General features: G+C 42.7%; 1 protein-coding gene across 3 annotated transcripts in view; it reads right to left on the bottom strand.

Moving 5' to 3' along the window:
* Window positions 1–10,871: 10,871 nt before the first annotated feature.
* TRAPPC8 (trafficking protein particle complex subunit 8) overlaps window positions 10,872–21,320 on the bottom strand; it is a 50,521-nt gene continuing 40,072 nt past the window's right edge. For all 3 annotated transcript variants that reach the window (XM_072152015.1, XM_072152016.1, XM_072152017.1), the window contains 9 exons: window positions 20,049–20,196; window positions 18,014–18,110; window positions 17,476–17,547; window positions 17,240–17,298; window positions 15,935–16,108; window positions 13,825–13,926; window positions 12,339–12,484; window positions 11,846–11,935; window positions 10,872–11,352 (listed from right to left, as the gene is read on the bottom strand). In XM_072152015.1, the coding sequence (XP_072008116.1) occupies window positions 11,118–11,352; window positions 11,846–11,935; window positions 12,339–12,484; window positions 13,825–13,926; window positions 15,935–16,108; window positions 17,240–17,298; window positions 17,476–17,547; window positions 18,014–18,110; window positions 20,049–20,196 (1,123 nt within the window). In that variant the 3' untranslated portion in view covers window positions 10,872–11,117. The remainder of the gene's footprint in view (window positions 11,353–11,845; window positions 11,936–12,338; window positions 12,485–13,824; window positions 13,927–15,934; window positions 16,109–17,239; window positions 17,299–17,475; window positions 17,548–18,013; window positions 18,111–20,048; window positions 20,197–21,320) is intronic.

Here is a 21,320-nt window from a genome sequence, read left to right as displayed (position 1 = left end):
CCCTTTTTACATGGACAACACCTCTAAGTTGTTTTCCACTGTAAATATCTTTAAAGGGAGTTTTCTCAGAGAATTCTCATACATTGTAATTTACATTTATGACAGGATCCTCTATTAATCTATGATTTTTTAGCTAGATCCAACATCAAGGGGGGTAATTGGATGTGGAGGCTGATTTAGGACTCATTCACAATGGCTCAGATTCAATTTGCATCCGTAACGTTTTGTCTCCATTGTGTCTCCGTTTTTCTTGAGTTTTGTCTCTGTGTCTGCTCAAAAAATTAAGGTTTAACATTGTCTTGAAAACATCACACCTGTTTTTTCAGCCCCATCAGTGAAAACAGATTTTTCATCAGGTCTGGGTCTAGGATGCTCTGTTTTGCGACTTCTAAGGCTCAACACTGCCGTATGGGGGACGTATATACGGCCTATATATGTCCCCCATAGACGGCAATGGGCGCACGGCGCCTTACAGGAGCAGTGTGGTGCCGCAGTACCCTGTGAAAAGAGAGGACATGTCCTATCTTTTCTCGGAATACAGCACCATGCGCCATGTTCCTCTTTGGAGAGAAGCGGGGATGAGCGGCGCTCACCCCCTCCTCCTCTCCAGGGCGCCGATGTGTGCCCGCCTGGCTACGTCAGTGTGAATGCAGCCTTATATATACATTTATATAGCCCCCTTCCCCTCTGATTATATCGCTCCCTAAACAATTTATTTGTATACCACTTGGCCTTATAAATGTATTTATATACAACATCTGTTTATATGCAGTACACAGGAGAAATAATTGCATATTCACACTGCATGTGTCAGATAAAGTGGAATAGCAGAACCAATAAGCCCTGCTGCACAGATCTCTCAATGAATTGTGTCTAAAACATGATGCTAAATACTAGTGGGCCGCAGGGTGGCTCAGTGGTTAGTAGTCTATATGGAGTATGGTATGTTCTTCCCGTATTTTCATTGGTTTCCTCCCACACTCCAAAACATTCCTTGCTACATACTTAAAGAGAACCTGTGACACTAAAATTTCCCATCATTCCGAGCACACCACATGCTTCTGCTATTAATCACAGTTCTTACCTGCTATTTTTCCCTGGGTAGTCCCATCATTGCATAACTTGTATTTGATTGTCCTGGAGTAATATTCAAATGCAGAGTATGATTACATCATTATACAGCCATATACATCCATCTCCCATATTATGGCTACACCCACACCCTCCTCTGCTTCTCCAAATCTTATCTCAAAGGTCTGATGTCACTGGTCCCATGTCACTACAGATCATGTGACTGTGGTTGTATATGGGATATATCTAACCCTGATAAGATTGTTTAGTACAGGGGTAGGGAACCTATGGCTCGGGAGCCAGATGTGGCTCCTTTGTTGGCTGCATCTGGCTCTCAGACAGATCTTTAACCCCTTCAAGCTCTGTGACGGATATATCCGCCATGGAGCTGTGAAGGTTGTATGAAGAAGGCTCACGGGCTGAACCTTCTTCATACAGAGATGGGCTTTGCTGCATATCGCAGCAAAGACCCATCGCTATCACCCGCGGTCGGTGCTTGCACCGATCGCGGGCGTTAACTTTTTCTTTGCCGCCGGCAAAGTCGCCGGCGGCACTTTAAATTTGGCGGCGCTTGGGCGCCGCCATCTTACCTCCAATCGCCGATCCCCCGAACGTCATCGGGGGGCAGCGATCGGTTGCCATGGTAGCCTCGGGTCTTCGTTTGACCCGAGGATACATGGCTTCTGCACATGCATTACAATGAGTCTGTGGCTCATTGTAATGTATAGTGAGCAGAAATGCCATATACTGCGATACAGTAGTATTGCAGTATATGGCAGGAGCGATCAGATCATCTAGGGTTAATGTACCCTAGAGGGTCTAAGAAATAGTGGGGAAAAAAAGAAAAAAAAAGTTTAAAAAATGTAAAAAAATATTAAAATATTAAAAGTTCAAATCACCCCCTTTTCCCTAGAACTGATATAAAATATAATAAATAGTAAAAATCACAGACACATTAGGTATCACCGCGTCCCAAAATGCCCGATCTATCAAAATATAAAAATGGTTATTGACGGCGGTGACCTCCGGAACAGCAAATGGCGCCCAAATGTCCAAAACGCGACTTTTACAAGTTTTTAGATGACATAAAAAATGTAATAAAAAATTATCAAAATGTCGCACAGTCCTCAAAACGGTAGCAATGAGAACGTCGGCTCATTTTGCAAAAAATGACCTCACACAGCTCCGTACCGCAAAGTATGAAAAAGTTATTCGTGTCAGAAGATGGCAAAATTTTTTTTTTCTTTTTTGTACACATTCGTTTAATTTTTGAAAATGTATTAAAATGCAATAAAACCTGTATAAATTTGGTATCACCGCGATCGTACCGAACCAAAGAATAAAGTAGAGGTGTTATTTGGAGCGCAGAGTGAAAGTTGTAAAAACTGAGCCCACAAGAACATGACGCACATGCAGTTTTTTTCAATTTTTCCACATTTGGAATTTTTTTGCGGCTTCCCACTACATGGCATGGAATAATAAATAACATCATGGGAAAGTAAAATTTGTTACGCACAAAATAAGCCCTCACACAGGTCTGTACACGGAAAAATGAAAAAGTTATGGATTTTTGAAGATGGAGAGCGAGAAATTAGCGAAAATACCCTGAGTCCTTAAGGGGTTAATAAATAGTGATGGCTGCTGTGTGTCTCTTAGACTGATCACTGGACACAGGCAGCGATGTTACTGCCACCTAAGTGCTTTGTACGACCCAGGTGCCATCGCCACCATAGTCTAAGCCTGGGTCAAAGAGAAGACCGTGGGAGCGATGAGGAGCTGCTTGCAGGGAGCACTGGTAAGTGAATATTTTTTTAATGCTGTGACTACATATCTACTGGGATGCATGTGGAGGGAGTCAGGACGTGGAGTAGTGAACCCCCTGGCCAGCGTGGACAATGTTGTAAGCAGACACCTGGGACCAGAATCTAAGTGGCACCCGGTCTTCACCAGAGCCAGCCGCAAAGCAGGATGGTCTTGCAGGATGGAACCACCAGGTCGTTTCACAGACGCAACTTGTCCACGATGGCAGCCAAGGTCGAGGTACAGTATCACTAGGCAGTCTCGTGGTCAAGAACAGGCAGACGGTCAAGGCAATGATGCAAGGTCGGGGATGGAGCAAGAGATCAGGGCTGGCAGCGAAGGAGCAGGTCCGGGGTCACAACGGGAGGTCAACTCTTGGGAAGGAAACAATGTGGAAAGCTTCCTCATAGTCATGAAGCACTAAGATCCGGCAGGGAATGCTGGGAGCTGTTGGTCTTTAGAGGAACCTGGGAAGTGGGAAGCGCCAATCAGTGGCGCACTGGCCCTTTTAAACTGCCAGCGAGTGCGGGATGGGAGCCGGAAAGTGGCGAGTTGAGTGAGCTCGGAAAGGGGAGCCGCCATGGAGAGGGGCTCAGGTGTGTCTGCGATCCGAGTCGTAGATCACATGGGCACCCATGACACTCGGACTACCTATCTAATTGGGGCATGTGCATATTGTACTGCTCTTACAGAATAACATTTTAAAATATGTGGCGTTCATGGCTCTCTCAGCCAAAAAGGTTCCTGACCCCTGGTTTAGTATATAGTGGTAGTGTGTATTTAGTGGGTGTATTTGGAGAGTGAGGGTCTAATTTAGCCTTGCAGGTGTTCTTTAAAGAATTAGGGGATTTTTAGCCCTGCTGGGACAGCGAGTGTAAAGTTATATCAAATATGTACGAAGAATGTATCTTACATCAAAGAATGTAGGAAGTGTTGTGGATGGAGCAATGTTTAAGCAGCTTGTCATTGCTAGATTTTAGACAGCTTTGACCATTGCTCTTCAAAATATACAGCGTACAAAAAGGATCTTGGCCAAAGCCTCCTGAAGCTACTGTACTCACAGAAAATGTGCCCCGTTACAGAGACTGAGGATCATAGTTGGTTCAGGCAACAGACAAATGACTTGTGTCCACTATCTGCAGCCATTTTAGTCTACAGGAACATAGTAATGGCTATGCCAGAAATAGAGGATCTCTTGATGTATCCTCCCGCATTAGCTCTTTATGGGAGTAGAGTGACAGAGAAGCTATGTCAGCCTTCACAGCAGGATGGTTCCTTTCATCTTCCTCATCAGTCTTCCTTGATAGTAGTGATGGGTTGTTCGCCAAGCCGACACAAAGAGCTGATGGCTCACTTAACCCTGCCTCTAAACTGCTCACCAGGCCCCCTTTAAGTGTGGTGACTGGCTGGACTGAAGCTCCCTATTGTATATTTAATAGGGAGCCGTTAAGGAGCCAAAAAGAGCTGGCTCTTCTTAGGGATCGTATCCCTAAGAAAAGCCAGACTTCCCATCACTACTTGCTAGATGTCCCTTATTCCGCTGATGACTGTACTAGTACTTTAGCATCTGTTTTCCTCTTCTTTTAACAGTATTTCTCTTTCTTTACAATGGGTCACTGCCTGTCCCTGCACCTGGCCCTGGATATGGTCATTAAAGAGTTTCTTTTGGATGACATGGTCTTTGCTAATACCCAGACACTAGTATTATTTTTTTGTCTCTTCTCCCTTTTAATTTCATTTAACGCTGTCCTGCACTTATCCCTTTTGGTCTTAAGGCAATTGGGCACATTAACCAAGAAAAGTGCAAACTGCACTAAATAAAGGTGTAGTGTGCAGATGGCCCCTCTTTTTTCGGACCACCTTTAACATAGAGCATGTGACACATTTCTGTCAGACTATGGAAGTTAAACCTGGTGGTGCAGGCCCTTCTTAAAGGGAACCCGTCAGGCAAAATAACCCCCTAAACGAAATGGATTTTCATAAACTGCCATTAGAAAGCATTGCCTCTATCCCTTCATTGTCCCTCTACATGCCTGTAAACCTAAGCAATGAGGTCCTAAAGCTGTATGCAAATGACCTGTGAAATGTGCAATGAGTCATTAGCATATTCAAGCTGTCCAGCTTATGAGGGGGCGGCACAGCCACACCCCCAGTGCATGACTGACAGCCGCTCCATGTAATGGCTGCTCCATGTGCTTGCTGGTGGCCACGCCCCCTGTAGCCTGTGTGTGCATGTGTGTGTGTATAGGAGAGATACAACAGCTCCAGGCTGCAGCCATGTTATAGCAGAACATGTCAGGTACTTGTGGAGCTGATGTCTGTGTCTCTCACATGTTATGGCAGAACATGGCAGGTACTTGTGGAGCTGATTTCTGTGTCTCTCACATGTTCTAGCAGAACATGTCAGGTACTTGTGGAACTGATGTCTGTGTCTCACATGTTATGGCAGAACATGGCAGGTACTTGTGTAGCTGATGTCTGTGTCTCTGTGTATTAGGAGGATGCAGCATGTCAGCAGATACACTAACTATGCTTTACTATACATTACACACAGACATGAGCAGGGGGAGGAGAGGGGAGGGGTAACAGGAGTGACATCACTGCCTCTGACCATGTGACCAGCCTCATTTACATAATAAAGAATTAATATAATGATTAATGTATGGAATAACTAGATAAAGGCTGGGATGGGATCCTTGTGAGCTGCTCCAACAGGTAGTAGTGACAGAAATAGTGACAGAGACCTGATGGCAGGTGCCCTTTAAATACCTGTGCAAGCAGTTTGTACTAGAAATAACGTGCCAAGTCTGATGGCCCTTAATAAATGTGCCCCATTATATTTCTCTGGTATGTATTCAGCCCAAGTTTGGCCTGACTGTGTGTTTTGTATTTAAAGTTATATGATGTAAAAAGTTGTAGCTTTAAATGACATGACCTTTATCAAAGATGACCACGGCAGTTTTATCTGTACCTAACAATTGTGCCAAAATGTTATTGCTATTGGTATTATCACCAATGATTAAATTCAAGCCTGCCTTTAATTTCTGATTGATATATTCTTCTATATGTGGTTATAGGGGGCCTACACTGGTGCCTGAGCTTCTACTCCGCTGTGTTTAAGACTTCCTGAATATCTGGAATTGATGCAGAGCAGTGGTACACAATCTTTTTTTGGTCCGATGGCTGCATTGTCATACTGCTCACCTATTATACTGAAGCACTAATTATACCCCAGAAACCACAAAATGCTACATCCAGGTGATAACCAATTCAGACCCCAGACCAGGCAAACAACAATGAATAATACAGTGCCCAGAGCAGACAAATAATAATAGAGACCACAGAGCAGATACATATAATAATGGCGACCCTCAGATTAGACAAAGGTATTAGGGACTCACAGGACAAAAAATGAGAGACCTTGGGTCAGGTGGATGTAGGCTGCTACCAGCTCCTAGACCACTACATAAGGAAATTCCCTTCCTCATCAAATCCCTTCCCTTCTTTGGTTGAACTTGATGGACAAGTGTCTTTTTTCAACTGTATAAACTATGATACTAGTATTTTATTTTTGTTCTAAGCACAAAAGCACAAGTTTATAAGCCCCACACTTTTAATGTTTGACATGCACGATCTTCTTCATGGACACCAATGGTACCAGGAAGCCAGCCTAAACCACTCAAAGATAAATCTGAAGCTACTTCATGTGAGCACCTTTTCACTAAAGAATCTAAACATCTCTCTAATCCAATTGGCTTTACACATGTGGTGCCCGTATCGTCTCTCTTCTTTTTTTTCTTTGAAGGAAATTAGTATGGCATAGGGAACCCATCAGTTAAACTAACCCATACTAAACATATCTTTTAAGACTGGTCTTATACAGCAAGTACAACTTTTCCGCTACTGTTTTCCCTTATGCCATTACACTCCACAGTACTTTTGTAAAGTTGACTCACCATCTATGCATATTCAGACCTGCCCCCAGCTTTCTGATTGAAAAGGGGCATGTTTTTTCTTCAGCTCCTGAGAGAGGGGTGAATGAGGGGGTAGAGTGAGATGCTGACTGTTTGTAACTGGTTAGAGAGAAATCGGCTCACCCATTCCTCAGAAATTCTCTATAGCGAGGGTAATCAGCTGTAGGTGCGGCTGAACAGGAAGAACATGAAAATGCCAGGCACATTTCAGAGAGAAGACAATGATCAGACTCACATGGAGTCATCTGCATAGATGCTGAGCCAACTTTACAAACAGAACGGCGGAACTTTTCATGCATGGGGAATAACATTATAAGGATAGTTGTACTGCTGCATAACAGAAGTTTTCAAAGATGTTTAGTTGTTATGGGTTAGTGACAAGTTCCCTTTGAAAACTTTCCAGACAGACCTTTTTATTTTGAAATAAAAAACAATATTCCAGGTGGTATGGCAGAGTTTCTAACAAAATAGGCCATGAAAATAGATATTATATATAGAAATATTAGACATTGTGATTACAGCACAGAAACTCTGCAGTATATGCTTCTCTTACTTGCATGGTAGCAATTTAAACTGAATATACTTACCTGTCTGCGTCTTCTTCCAGATCCCAGCACAGCACGTCTTCATTAGTCTTGACAGGCCAGGATAAATGCAAAAAGTATCATAATTGAAAAAATATGTTAATTAACCCCTGGCACTCTGTGTAGGTTACACAGGCGCTCTCAGCTTATAGTTATGCACACCTCCAGGCTCTGTGACATCACCAGGCTCTCCAGCAGGGGTGCGGAGGGGACTTTTGCTGTGCATAATTAATAGCTGGGAATGCCTGTGTGACATGCACAAAGCACCCAAGGCTAACAAACATATTTTTAAAGTCTTTCTGCAGGAATCAAAGTGTGTCAAGCCTAATGATATATGCCAGGTTTTGGAATAAGACGCAATAGGTAAGTATATTTTGTTGAAATTACTACCATGTAAGTGCTCCTTTAAAGAAAATCTACTATTTGCTTTTATGCATTATGAACTAAACATCCCTTGAGAATGTTGTAGCTACACTGATGCAGAAATATATCTTGTTTAGTTGTTTTGCTGAAAAAACTATTGTAAAATTATGATAATGAGGCTCTTTTGCTCCTGTGACTGCCTCTCCTCTTAGCCCAAATATGCCCAGAGAATAATAAAATCACTGTGTTGTCCCCGACAGGCAGAAGTAATTAATCGCTGCACCAACCCCCAGCTGCTGTGTACAAGTCATCCACCTCAGGTAGCCCTGTGTAATGTGCTTATGCATAGCAGGCAGTCTTCACCCAGCTTTCCCAAGGCCCTGAATTTTATAATTGCTTTTTGAGCAAAACCCCTCGGATCAGGGATTAAATAAGATATGTTTCATGATTGCTACAGCATTCTCAAGGAAGATTTGGTTCACAATGCATAAAAACAAATGGTAGATTTCCTTTAACTTACCTCTTGCCTTGCAATATACATTTTATGTGTTTGGAAACCATTGATTGGAAACCAGACTGGCTCTTGTCAGCCTGACCTAAGCTGCAGCTAAATCCAAGCTACTATGTGATGCAGTTATACAAAGACAATATTTTATATTTGATAAAAGTTATTGCATGAAAAGTAAGTGATGGGAGGTATAGTATGCCATGAGAGTTGTGATACTTTAAAGGAAACCTACTACCACGGTTCTACCTATTAAGGTAGATCGGGTGGTAAGTGCCTCTATTGTACGTGAGGATAGCCCTTTTAAGGGCTAATCCTCACATCCCCTGTATCTTTTTATAACTTTTATTGCCCTGATATGCTAATTTTCTAAAGAGGCTACTGGGGCGTGGAATAGCTGGAGCCGAGACTATACAGCGCAGCTACTCCACCCCCCAGTCGCCTACCAGATATCTTCGGCGTGCAGTTTTGCCGGAGTTTATCACATGCGCAGTATCTCCGGAGCAGTGAACGTGCAGCCGCAGGCCTGTGTTCTGCGCAGAACGCCGGCTTCGTGGACGAGGTCTCACAGCTCCTTGTAGGGGTACGCAGAAGATATCTGGTAGGAGGATTAAAGAGGCTACTGGGGTGTGAAGTAAAGGTGTTGTGTAGTCTCAGCTCCGGCTACTCCACCCCGCAGTAGCCTCTTTAGAAAATTTGCATATTAGGGCAATAAAAGTTAGAAAAAGATATAGGGGATGTGAGGATTAGAGCTGGGGAGGGGGGAGCCGCAGAAACCAGGCATAACGTTCATTTCTGATGTGCATTGCGTGGTGACCGGATGTGCCACAACGGTTGTATTCATATATAGCAGTGATGGCAAACCTTTTAGAGACCGAGTGCCCAAACTACAACAAAGACCCGCTTATTTATTGCAAAGTGCCATCACTGAAATTTAATTTGTGATTTATACTCGCTTCTCTGTCACAGTTTTCAATGATACCAGCACCCTGAGGACACCAATAAAGCAGAAAATAGTCCCAGGTAGTCCTGTCACTTTAATATAGCTCTGTGCACAGCAAGTCCTGGGCTGTCTGGGACTGCAGGAAGATACCTGGAGTCATCTCTGGTGATGGCCTGAGTGCCCACAGAAAGGGCTCCGAGTGCCACCTCTGGCACCAGTGCCATAGGTTGCCATCACTGATATATAGCTTTACAGTATGAAAATTTATAGCAGTAAAATCCAAACATATATTTGGACTACTAGGAGCGTTTATTGGTTTATAGTTGTGGTTGTGTATATATACTTATGACATTTCATGACTATGATTAAGAACTTATGACTATGATTAAGAGCTTAGGATGAGCTCAAAATGCAGCAATCTGTCTTAATGTTGTCGTTTTAATTGGTTCCAATAAAAGTTATATGTTTTATTTGAAGGCGGCAGCAGAGGCAGTGGATTCCTTTTCCATGTCTATTGTTGATTCTTGGTCTTCATTTATTCTAGCTACAATCCGTGTTGAAGTTATACGTTTTGGCAAAATGTTGCTTATGGTCTATATCCCAAAAAGGACATCAGAAAGACAATTGCCTTTAAAATGCAGTTAGATCTTGGATCTTGACCTTAAAACCTTTGAACTGGTGTTAAAGGACATCTACCACCAGGATGAATGATTGTAAACCAAGCATACTGACATACTACTGTGTGCCCCCACTGGTAAGATCTATTCTTCTTTTATCTTCTTATTCCCTGGGTTTTAAAATTATGCAAACAAGGTCGTATTGGAACCTGGAGCCCCCAAGGCTAATTTGCATACTTATTCAAGACTTTTTGTCTTAAAAACCAGAACATATGAAGATAAAAGATGAACATATCCTGCCCGGGGGGGAACACACCAGAATGTCAGTGTACTTGGTTTACAATCCTTCAGAGGAAGAGTCTAGATTTGTACACGTGATCAGCTTTAATCTAAAGCACAGAAGAATATGTATAAAAACTGTTCTGTTCTATTTGCATTTCATAAAAAGGCAAAATTTGTGAGAATAAATAAAAATGATACATTCTTTTACTCACGTACTTGTTAAAACTTTTAATGTTGTATGTACATTATTTTATACTGTTAACATAAGCAACAAGTAGTATATATATATTAGGGCCCTTGGTACAGCCTATTATATGCAAGGAAAGGCTTTAAAACAGCAAATATGGCATATGTTTTATTCTATGTACAATACATTTGTTATAAATATAATACATCATCCTCTATTCAAAAGCATAACTTTTCATCGCCCGGAGACCGTTTGTAATCTGTAAAGTTACACAACAAAGTGAATGGATTGACTCGAATGTTCTGCTCGTGTAAAATAGTGCATTCTTTACTGAGATGAATCAAGTTTTTCTAAATCTCAAGCAAAATATTCATTATCATTTTGCATTTGTCTACGCACACGTGTCTTTCAAAATGATAAAACACCCCTAAATAAACCTAACTACTGCGAAGTGAACAGCCATGGAGAAAGACCAAAAAGTGCAAAATGACGGCAACACCTCACATGAATGGGCTCAGAGACGATAGAGATTCTCCAGAAACACGTTAGAACCAAACTGGAACATTGTGATCGACTATGAGAAAATATGTTTGTTTGTTTTTTTCCTGGTAAAATGTATAGTTTTCTATACAGAGCAGGGAGGTGGCATCAGTCAGGTCCACATGTCTTGCATAAAAGGGACATTAATAGTCAATGTCTGGAATCTCTCAGAGCATCATACACACTCCTGACACCCGGGAATGAGGAGCCTTCATAGTAAGACTATTTATTTCATCCATCGCTAGGAGTGGTCACACATTATTAATGACTATCAGTGCTGGCATGGAGCTCTGCTGACTGGTCTCAAATAGCGTCACTTGGTTGGCCAGCTTGGCAAACACTCTGGGAGTTCCCAGGTTATAGATTCCGGTGTGGACAAAACAAGCGTTCAGTTTGAGGCCAAATACTTCATGACTTTTCAGATGGAGCTTGTACTGGGTTTGCCCCAGCCAGGTAAAAGAACCATGGATTTCTAACGCTTCAGGGCTAAAAGATAGAAAGAACGCTGGTTAATAACATGCTCAAGGCATTGTAGCTTCTAAGATTTTGGTCACTGAACAGACACTAATTACTTGAAATTCTCAAACTTAATACAGAAAACAAAAAACATCAAAAAAAAAATTAACATGGTTATCATTGGTACAAGATACATTTCCTTTAAGAACCTGTAGAACCTACCACCAAAATCAAGCATGATAATCAATATAAGAAGTGCCCTTGGTTTATCAATGGCCTCCTTCCTTCTAAAAGCAACTTTTAAAATTATGCTAATGACCCTCTGTGATCTGGCTGTAGAGTACAGCTAGAAGCTCTCATTGCACCAGAGTGACGACTGGTGCATCATTGCCGGGTTCCATAGATATGGATAAACAACAGGCCATTGACAATACATGGATGTAACCAGGCTGAGAGGAAGGATTTTACCATAATATATGTAACAGCAAATGCAGGGCTGCGCTATACATTTTTACATACGTACCCGGTTGTCTTATGTCTTAGATCAATTATTACTTCAACGTCTGCGTGAGAACTATTGGAGAGCACAAGTGTAACAGGAACTATACAAAGGCTGCAAAAATATAAAACATAAATACAAGTTATTCATTCAGTGAATATAATATTGTAAGAACCATTCAACAGATCAGCACCTCTGAGACCAGGGCTGTGGAGTCTGTAAGCCAAACCTCTTTCTGGTCCCTCTAGCAGTTCTGTAGCAGAGGAACTTAAGTACTGAGCTTGTACAGAAAGTGCAGCACATGCAGCAAGTTTGACTGATGAGACCCACTAGTGTGAAGTCAGCAGCTTCTACACCATTTCCAAGGATGTGTTCAGCCTTAAGACAATATTATATACCAAACTACTGAGGGACAGCTCAGTAATAAATGTTGGGTAGCTAACAATGTATGCTCAAACCAGAAGAACGTTTGGAAGCCTAAAACTAATTAAAAATCAAATCAGAAGAAAACATTTACCTCTTTTGATGGAACGGGTGATTGAAAGATTCTGGATACTGAAGGCTTGTTTTTATGAGGTTGGATAGCTGTTCTGGTGATGGTCTCACAGCTACAGCCGGCTGCTCTGTTCTGCCAAATTTAAGTAGAACCATTTCCGGCTGCTCCTAATAATAAGTACAATAATAAAAAAAAAAAACAATGGATAGATAAATAAGAGCGTGATAGATATACAGATCTTACTTTTTACTACATCTATTACAGCGTTTGACCATCATTGGCCTGCAGAAGCCCCACAATGCATTGTGGCATACACAAGTGTCATCCAAAAATACCAGCGAACCCAGGGTGTGCCTAGAAAACATTCCTCCAAATTCCATTACTGCGCCACCACCAGACTGACGTTTACCAACCGTTGTTAAAATGCTGCCAATTTCCACTATTCAGCGATCCAATTTGTGTTCTGGCTTCTCCCATGGGAATCTTTTTTTTTTTATTTAATACTTTTTATTTCTTTTTCAAAATATACAAACTTAAAGGTTTTAGCCAATGGGGGAAGAAAGACAACACAAACTGTAAACATCAATTTCATATAAGTACATATCTTCACCCATACACTTATTGATAAATCACAATGTATTTGGTCATCCCTTCCCTCCCCCCTACTGACAGGAGAGAACTCCCATGGGAATCTTGTTTTCCCATTTCTAAAGGACGGCAAATACACCTGTAGTGGTCATCTGCGGTTATAACCCCCCTGTACAACGGAACAGGAGGAGTCCTACATTTAGACAATCACGTGATTGTACTATTTTAATTTGGATTCTCAATGCAACCAATCCATGGACGTAAGGCTGCACTCATTGGTCATGAGCCCAAACCTGTAAGGAATAACCCAACTTTAAACTTTAAAATGGCAGGCATCTGTAACGCAATGTGTTTGTCAGCTGGAAGCAGGACTCTAGCCATCCCTCCCAGGAGTCCTCTCAGCAACTACTCTACATTGTAGGGTAAATTCACACATCCATATGCTGTGCGCTGGAGAGGGGGAGGAGGTGACCCCTCCCCCCTCCATAGAGAAAGGCGCAGACACAGCCACACACACGGGGAAAGATAAAGCATCTTTTTCTCGTGTACAGCGCAGAACGGTGCCACAACTGTTGCACCATACTGCCACCAGGCCAACATTGCCATCTCTGGGGACGTATATGTGGCCGCAAATTTGCGGCAGCATATACATCCCCCCAGACGGCCGTGTGAATGTACCAACTCCAAATCAGATGAAAGAACCTCTAGAACACAGTTCACTTTGTCACCTAGTATTGCATTATGAAATCAGGTAGAAAAGTCATAAATTGCATAAATGATGTACTTTGTGATAAATCTATGCCAAGATTCATCATGACCATAAAGTACATAATTTATGCAATTTATGACTTTTCACTAGATAACACACTTTTTGTACTTTTATGACTCTAGATAACAGATTATATCATACATAGATCACCTGCTTTTGAGGAAAAGACAATGCTTCTGTTCCAATGGTGTGGAGAGTGACATGATGCTGGCCTTCTATAATAAGCTGTTTGTTATCTTCTATCACATATGCCTGAAATGGAAAGAGTCATAAAACATAGAAACTTTCTATCGCTATGGACCATGGTGGCCGTTCAAGTTAGCAAAGAGTAACTTTATACAAAACTAAAAGTCCTACACAATCATTCATCTTCCTCCATAAGCTAGGCCCCCACCCTGCCTTTGTTAGTGTTTGAGAATGGGGCTCAGATAATGAAGTGGAAGGAAGCTTCCTCATTGAGTTATTTGTTCATCTTTTTACTTGTTGAGAAATTCTCTTCGAAAAATCCTTTGCGTTCCAGGTAGCCGGATTACTTAGATAATGGTGAGAAAGTAACATTGGGCCCTTTAATACTAAATATTTGGCTCCTTTCTTTTATCATACCCTTGCTTCACCTCCTTAACAAATGTTAAATATTAAACAGATCTCCACAGCTCTGGTGCTGGAAATGCCACATAATGTTACTACCTGGCAGAGGTAGTGGCTATGTAGCTCTGCTCTCCTGCTCATGTGACCCCAACCTCAACCTCATTAACGCTGGGTAAACTGAATACAGGGAAAATTATCATGCGAATTTGTAAGAATGATACATTTTCTTTTGAAGAGTTAGGCTGCATTCACACACATGTATGGAGGATGTATATACAACCAACATATATATGTCCCCCATACACATCTATGGGCTCCATAGCCCGTAGACATATCCTATCTTTCTACGTGATACAGTGCTGTGCGCTGTGTATTCCCATGCTCCTCTCCGCAGCGCCGATGTATGTCCGCCATACTACGGTACGGCGGCCATACATCCGCTGAATGTAGCCTTAAACTGCGACCACTTGCACAATCACCTTATAAGATGGGGGCAAGATTTTAATTGCAGCAGTCGCACATAATCGACTTAACAGATGAAGATGAATTAACAAAAACTGTTTCAATTCACTTTAAGCAATCAGCATTCTGAAAACGGAAACAAACTATATTTATTACATTTTTGTTTTACAGGTCCTCTGGAGAAACACTACACTATAGTCCAGAATGGAGAGCAATGTGCAGTTATGTCCGCTACAACATGTGAATGGGGTTAGGCTACAGTAAACTTGTTTTCCATCAAAGTCTTATCATCCTAATAAAATATAGTCCAAAGGATGAATGCACTTTTGCTACTGTTTTACTGCTGCAGAACATCCAAAGTAAACAATGAAGTAACATTACAAGTGCACTCCTAAGCCTCGCCATGGCTACAGCCAGTACCATAAAGCCTGATACTAGGACTATAATGTGTTTCTAGGGCAGTTGTATTTCTCTGTGCATACAACAGATTTACTGAAAGAGTTTTTCCTGTCTATAAACATTCATGCACAGGATGGGGGGTGCGGGTAACCCCATGATGGTTGAGGATCAGATGTCTGGGATACCCAGCAATCAGGGGAATAGGGGTCTATAAAAGCCTGTGAATGCCCTTTGTGGATGCAGTGAAGCGTGTACATGCTTGTAATTTGCTTTTGTTACATCCATAACACTTTCTGGGAGAGTGAAGTCCAGCAGTCTTACAGAAGTAACCTGGTTAAGATGCACAACACTATTAACTTGGGTGTCCCCCATTCGCGTGATTGCTGGTGGTCCCAGCTGTCAGACCCCTAGTGATCATACATTTGTTTCCTATCTTGTGTAGTGAGTATATAGAAGGAAAATACCTTAACATTTTGAATAGTACATTTCAGACCTTCATCATCACTGATCAGCGATATGCCGGGCAGCACACAACCCTTCTCCGTGCATAAAGAAAACTGACCGTATGCTGCATTTCACGGACCGAGAACAGTGCCAGGAACAGGACCGTTTGCATTATACAGTATATAATCATATTTCATAACTTTTATAGGGAAGCAGGGAATATCACTATGATGCAAGGAGTCCGTCCCAAATACTCTGCTCTGTCTGCGAAATCCAGCCAGTGTTGTGTGGTGCTGGTAAGAGGAGTAACATGACACACGCATGTAATCACACATCAACATTATGTTAAAAGGACCACAGGACTCACCTTCCACAATACAATTACATGAAGGTTTACTTCACTGCACTTCTGTATCAACCGAACAGACTCATCAGGTGCTGATTTTAATGATCCATTTGTCGGAGGAAGGGGTTTCTTCTTAAACTTCGATAAACAACTTCGGAAAAAAAAATCTGCGCAGGGAGTGGTGGAACTTATTATCTGTAATAAAAAATGTATTATAATAATCTTCTTTATTGTTATTGTACATGGCTGACTAACAAATACATGTTAAGGTCTCACTCCATAATGAAACCCCCCTGTGTCTTATTCACCTTTATTAAAATAAAACATGTAGGGCAGGGTTTTCAAACTCATTTTCGCAGGGGGCCACATCAGCCTACTCATTGCCGTAAAGGGGCCGGTTATCATCTTATTACTGTATACATGTATCTACATGTGCTGTTTAGTAGTTACATTCATAAAGTGTTACCATTGCAATCAGCTCTTGGAGGGCAACCACAATGCTGAACATAGTGTTACATGACAATAACCTAAAACACTGGCCACAGGGCTCCCTTGGTAAGCCCCCCCCCCCAGTGGCCACAGGGCTCCCTCGGTAAGCCCCCCCCCCCAGTGGCCACGGGGCTCCCTCGGTATGGCCCCCCCAGTGGCCACGGGGCTCCCTCGGTAAGGCCCCCCCAGTGGCCACGGGGCTCCCTCGGTAAGGCCCCCCCAGTGGCCACGGGGCTGCCTCGGTGGCCCCCCCAGTAGCCACAGCGCTGCCTCGGTGGCCCCCCCAGTAGCCACAGCGCTGCCTCGGTGGCCCCCCCAGTAGCCACAGTGCTGCCTCGGTGGCCCCGATGCTCCCCCAGTAGCAACAGTGTTGCCAAAGTGCTCCCCCAATTCCTCCATTAGCCACTGTGCTTCCCCAGTGCCCTTCAGCAGTTACTGTGCTCCTAATGGCCCCCACTACCCCCCATTAGCCATTGTGCTTCCCCAGTGCTCCCAGTGCCCTTCCCTATCCCATTTACTAACCTTTCCCCCTTTACAGAAGAAGCTGCCGTCTGTTTCTTTGCTCCAGCGTGCGCCCGCTGAATGTGCCGGCTCTGAAGCTGGCACACATAATAATTTCATTACCTGCACCTATGCTGCGCTCCTGACAAGCACAACATAGGAGTAGGGTAACAAGAGCCAGGCAAGATAACACAAGGCCAGATTTTGCCCATGGGTCTTGCGATTGACACCCGTGATGTAGGGCATGGACACATATTCACACGTGGCTCTTGTGCTTCTTGTAAAGGTACCTGCATAGTTCTATCTGGCCTGCAGGAATAAAGTTACACAACATACCTGTTCTCCTCCAAATACAATGTCCCCAAAAGTGTATTTGTCTGATGACTGTTCAGCACCTGCATATATATATATATGGAAATATTAGGCAGACATAGTCGAACATAGGTAATTTGTAGTATATTAGACATCAAAGTGATGATCCAGGGGTATGAACATAGAAATTTCATCCTAGTCAAAAGCTTATAACGCAAGACGAAAATATAGAGAAAAATTACAATGAAATGTTAACTTACTTAAGGAGGACTGGTTACACCTCACCACTTTGAAGCACATTTTTGCTCTCTCTCGACTGGTCAGTTTAGTATCTATAATGGAACGGACAAGTTTTCTTTAGCAAGGGTAATATCACAGTTATACCCCATTGCCTTACACTGCCTGGGCACCTTATGATGATGTAGTACCACATACCCTCCATGTCTTGGCCACAGTAGACGTTTGGCTGTGCAGTAATTACTATAGGACAAAGCACTGCACAAAATATAAGATATTGTATGATAAGCGAAAGACAAAATTATCAGCTGTATGTTGTATGAACATTTAAGGGTCCTAGAGCACCACGGTGTATGGGATTGATGATATGAAATGTTTGTGGGTTAGTGTGTTCCTATTTTATCTTGATGTAGTCACATATGGTAAGTAGTGGGAACAGAAGGTGGTTTCTGCCATTGCCGACCTATGGCTTTCCTATTTATAATAGTGCCAGGCAGTGCAAGTCCCTGATAATGATTTAACGAGATTGATCCGCAAGTTTTATGTCACCAAATAGAATACCTTTATCAGCTGCCGGATTGACAGACTTCTGCAGCTTCCAGTTTCTGCTACTGCTGGATACTTGGACTATATGAAATTCTTTAACTCCTGCTTCACTCTAGATGGGGAAAAAAAGTTCTTCAGACTCTCATGTATGTGATTTCAGTCCATGTCGTGTCAGTACTGTACCCGCATCAGTTGTTTTTATGTCCTTATTGCATCTGTTTTGCTCATCTGAATAAGCACCAGTACTGGATTTTTCCTTACCATCAGTTATATTATAAGACTATAAAAGCTACAAGATGAAATTATTTTCAAATACAAATTTTACTACAGAGATTGGGACACTATAATGATTAGCTCTGAGGACAACGCAGCAGCAGTGACTGGCTGAAGCACAGACAAGCAGCGGTGTCACCTGCAGAGCTGTGAAATATCAGTAAGGGAATGCACCGATTTGGCAAGGTCTGTGTAGCGCTGCAGAATCTGTGTGAGCTATATAAATAAAGGAATTATTATTATTAGTATGGGGTGGCTGTTGGGGGTTTGTTTTAATTTTTTTCTCCAATATAAAACAATAATAAAAATTTTAGAAAAAAAGTACATGAATGCCTCTTGGGGGAGTTACTGCACAGACAGAAAAGATTTAGAAGTCCATCAAAAGCATAGAGCATATTTCTAATATCCATCCTCAGTGGATAGGCTCAGAATGTAGGTGCTTGTGACAGTCCAATGAAAGAATAACTAAATGGTGGCTTGTTTACCTCAGACAGCTAGATGTCAAATTTCAATCTACCGTATATACCGGTGTATAAGACGACTTTTGAAGACAGAAAAATCTTCTGTCTAGTCTGGGGTCGTCTTATACGCCGGTAATCCCGACCACCCGCCGTGTATTCACGGCGGCGGTCGGGTCCCGGTGCATCGAGAGGGCTCACGGGCTGAGCCCTCTCCATAGCCGGTAAGTCTTTGCTGCATATTGCTAGCACCGATCGCGGGTGTTTTCACAGCGATAGCGGCACATACTCACTCTGCGGTGGCCCCGATGTCTGCGCGGCTCGTCTTCAGTCTTCCGCGCTGTCCTCTTTCTTCTGCTGGGCGCCGCCATGTCTTTCCCCGGGGAAGAAGACAGCAGCGGAAGAAAGAAGACAGCACGGACATCGGGGGAGCAGCGCAGCACATCGGGGCCACCGGAGGGTGAGTATATAAGTTTTTTTTTTTTTTTTTAATGCTGGGCTGTGCTGTATACTACTACTGGGGGCAGTGCTGTATACTACTACTGGGGGCAGTGCTGTATACTACTACTGGGGGCAGTGCTGTATACTACTACTGGGGGCAGTGCTGTATACTACTACTGGGGGCAGTGCTGTATACTACTACTGGGGGCAGTGCTGTATACTACTACTGGGGGCAGTGCTGTATACTACTACTGGGGGCAGTGCTGTATACTACTACTGGGGGCAGTGCTGTATACTACTACTGGGGGCAGTGCTGTATACTACTACTGGGGGCAGTGCTGTATACTACTACTGGGGGCAGTGCTGTATACTACTACTGGGGGCAGTGCTGTATACTACTACTGGGGGCTGTGCTGTATACTACTACTGGGGGCTGTGCTGTATACTACTACTGGGGGCTGTGCTGTATACTACTACTGGGGGCTGTGCTGTATACTACTGGGGGCTGTGCTGTATACTACTGGGGGCTGTGCTGTATACTACTGGGGGCTGTGCTGTATACTACTGGGGGCTGTGCTGTAATGGTAATGTTGTTGTTGTTTGCCTTATGTTTATGAGCGACAGTTTTCCTGCTATATACCTGCATGTCATAAGAATTTAAATTAAAAAAGGACCATGTTAAATTCAAATCTGTTTTTTTTTAAATTTTTACTGGTGTTTTGTATGCGTTGGAAAAGGGGTAGTCTTATACGGTGAATATATCTTAAACTCTATATTTTAAACAGGAAAGTAGGGGGGTCGTCTTATACGCCGGAATATACGGTATTCTAACATAAAAGATATTGAGCATTTCTTCAGAAACAACCATGCCGACTCACCGTGTTCATGTTTTCTACATCGACAAATACAAGCATTTTTCCTCCTTTGCTTTCCTCATCTTGTAGTGCGTTGCTTCTGGAGACTGTAGCCCGAACATTCAACGACTTGCTGGTACATATAACCGCAGTGTGTCTTAAGACTCTGTGACTAAAGCGTAAACACATCAGTGAATCCTATGCATCAACTGTACAAAACATATTTGAAATATACTTAATCTGCTTCTACAAGTATATCGGACATGCAAGTCCTATTGCAGTAATGAAAGGTTATAACTAACTGGTCCCTAACATTTCCACAATTGCAGAAATGACTTGACTGCGTGGGCATGAGGAGTAACTCTCCAGCAGTTCTCATTTCTGCAGTCAGTAAGTTTGCTCTGCAATCCTCTCTGGGGTTACAATTCTAATATATACAGTTCCGACTTGCATACAAATTCAACTTAAGAACAAACCCACAGAATCTATCCTGTATGTAACCTGGGGACTGCCTGTATTGACAATTATATCCAGAAATCATTAAAGTTCTCCACAAGGTAAGGGATGACTTGCTGATTGGTGGGAGTTGTTACACAATTAATCTCTATGATGCTGACAGAGATACACAACTGAATTACTCTGCTACTTACGCCATTGCCATAGACAGTAAATGGCCTGTGCAACTTGCAGCTCTATTTATTTGGGGTACAACAGATTCTCATTACCTTGATTCAACATTGGGACCTCCAAAAGCAGCAAGTTAACGCCGATCCTTAGGATAGGAGAAAACTTGAAGAAGCTGGAAAACCCTTTAAGTTGAAAACAGATAATTCCTCCTAAAGTCAGACACCATCTAGTGTCAGCTTCTATCCTATGAAAGCCATTGATGGTCACATAGCGCATCCTTAATTTTTGCTGGCATTAGATAGTTTGCCAGTCCTGCCAAAATCATAATGGCCCCCTTTAACTTTGTGTGGCGATTTATCTTCTCAAAAAAATCCCAAAAACCACATAATTTGTGTGTTAGCCATAGTTATTTCATCTACACCAAGCTCCAGGCTTCTCTGCAGTCACTTTCACTTTGGACCTTGTATACAAGATGGCGGCTTATGGCTGGTACAAACAGCCATAAAATTTATCTATTAAATTTTATACTGTTCTTTTTAACTGGTTCACGACCGCCCGCGGTGTATTCACGACGGCGGTCGGGTCCTGCTGCATGGAGAGGGCTGAGCCCTCTCCATAGCCGGTCAGTCTTTGCTGCATATTGCAGCAAAGACTTACCAGTAACACCCG

The sequence above is a fragment of the Engystomops pustulosus genome, chromosome 5 (genome assembly GCF_040894005.1).
Source record: "Engystomops pustulosus chromosome 5, aEngPut4.maternal, whole genome shotgun sequence".
NCBI classification, from domain to species: Eukaryota; Metazoa; Chordata; class Amphibia; order Anura; family Leptodactylidae; genus Engystomops; species Engystomops pustulosus.
Note: the sequence above shows the minus strand (reverse complement) of the source record. Positions and strands in the feature narration are given on the sequence as shown.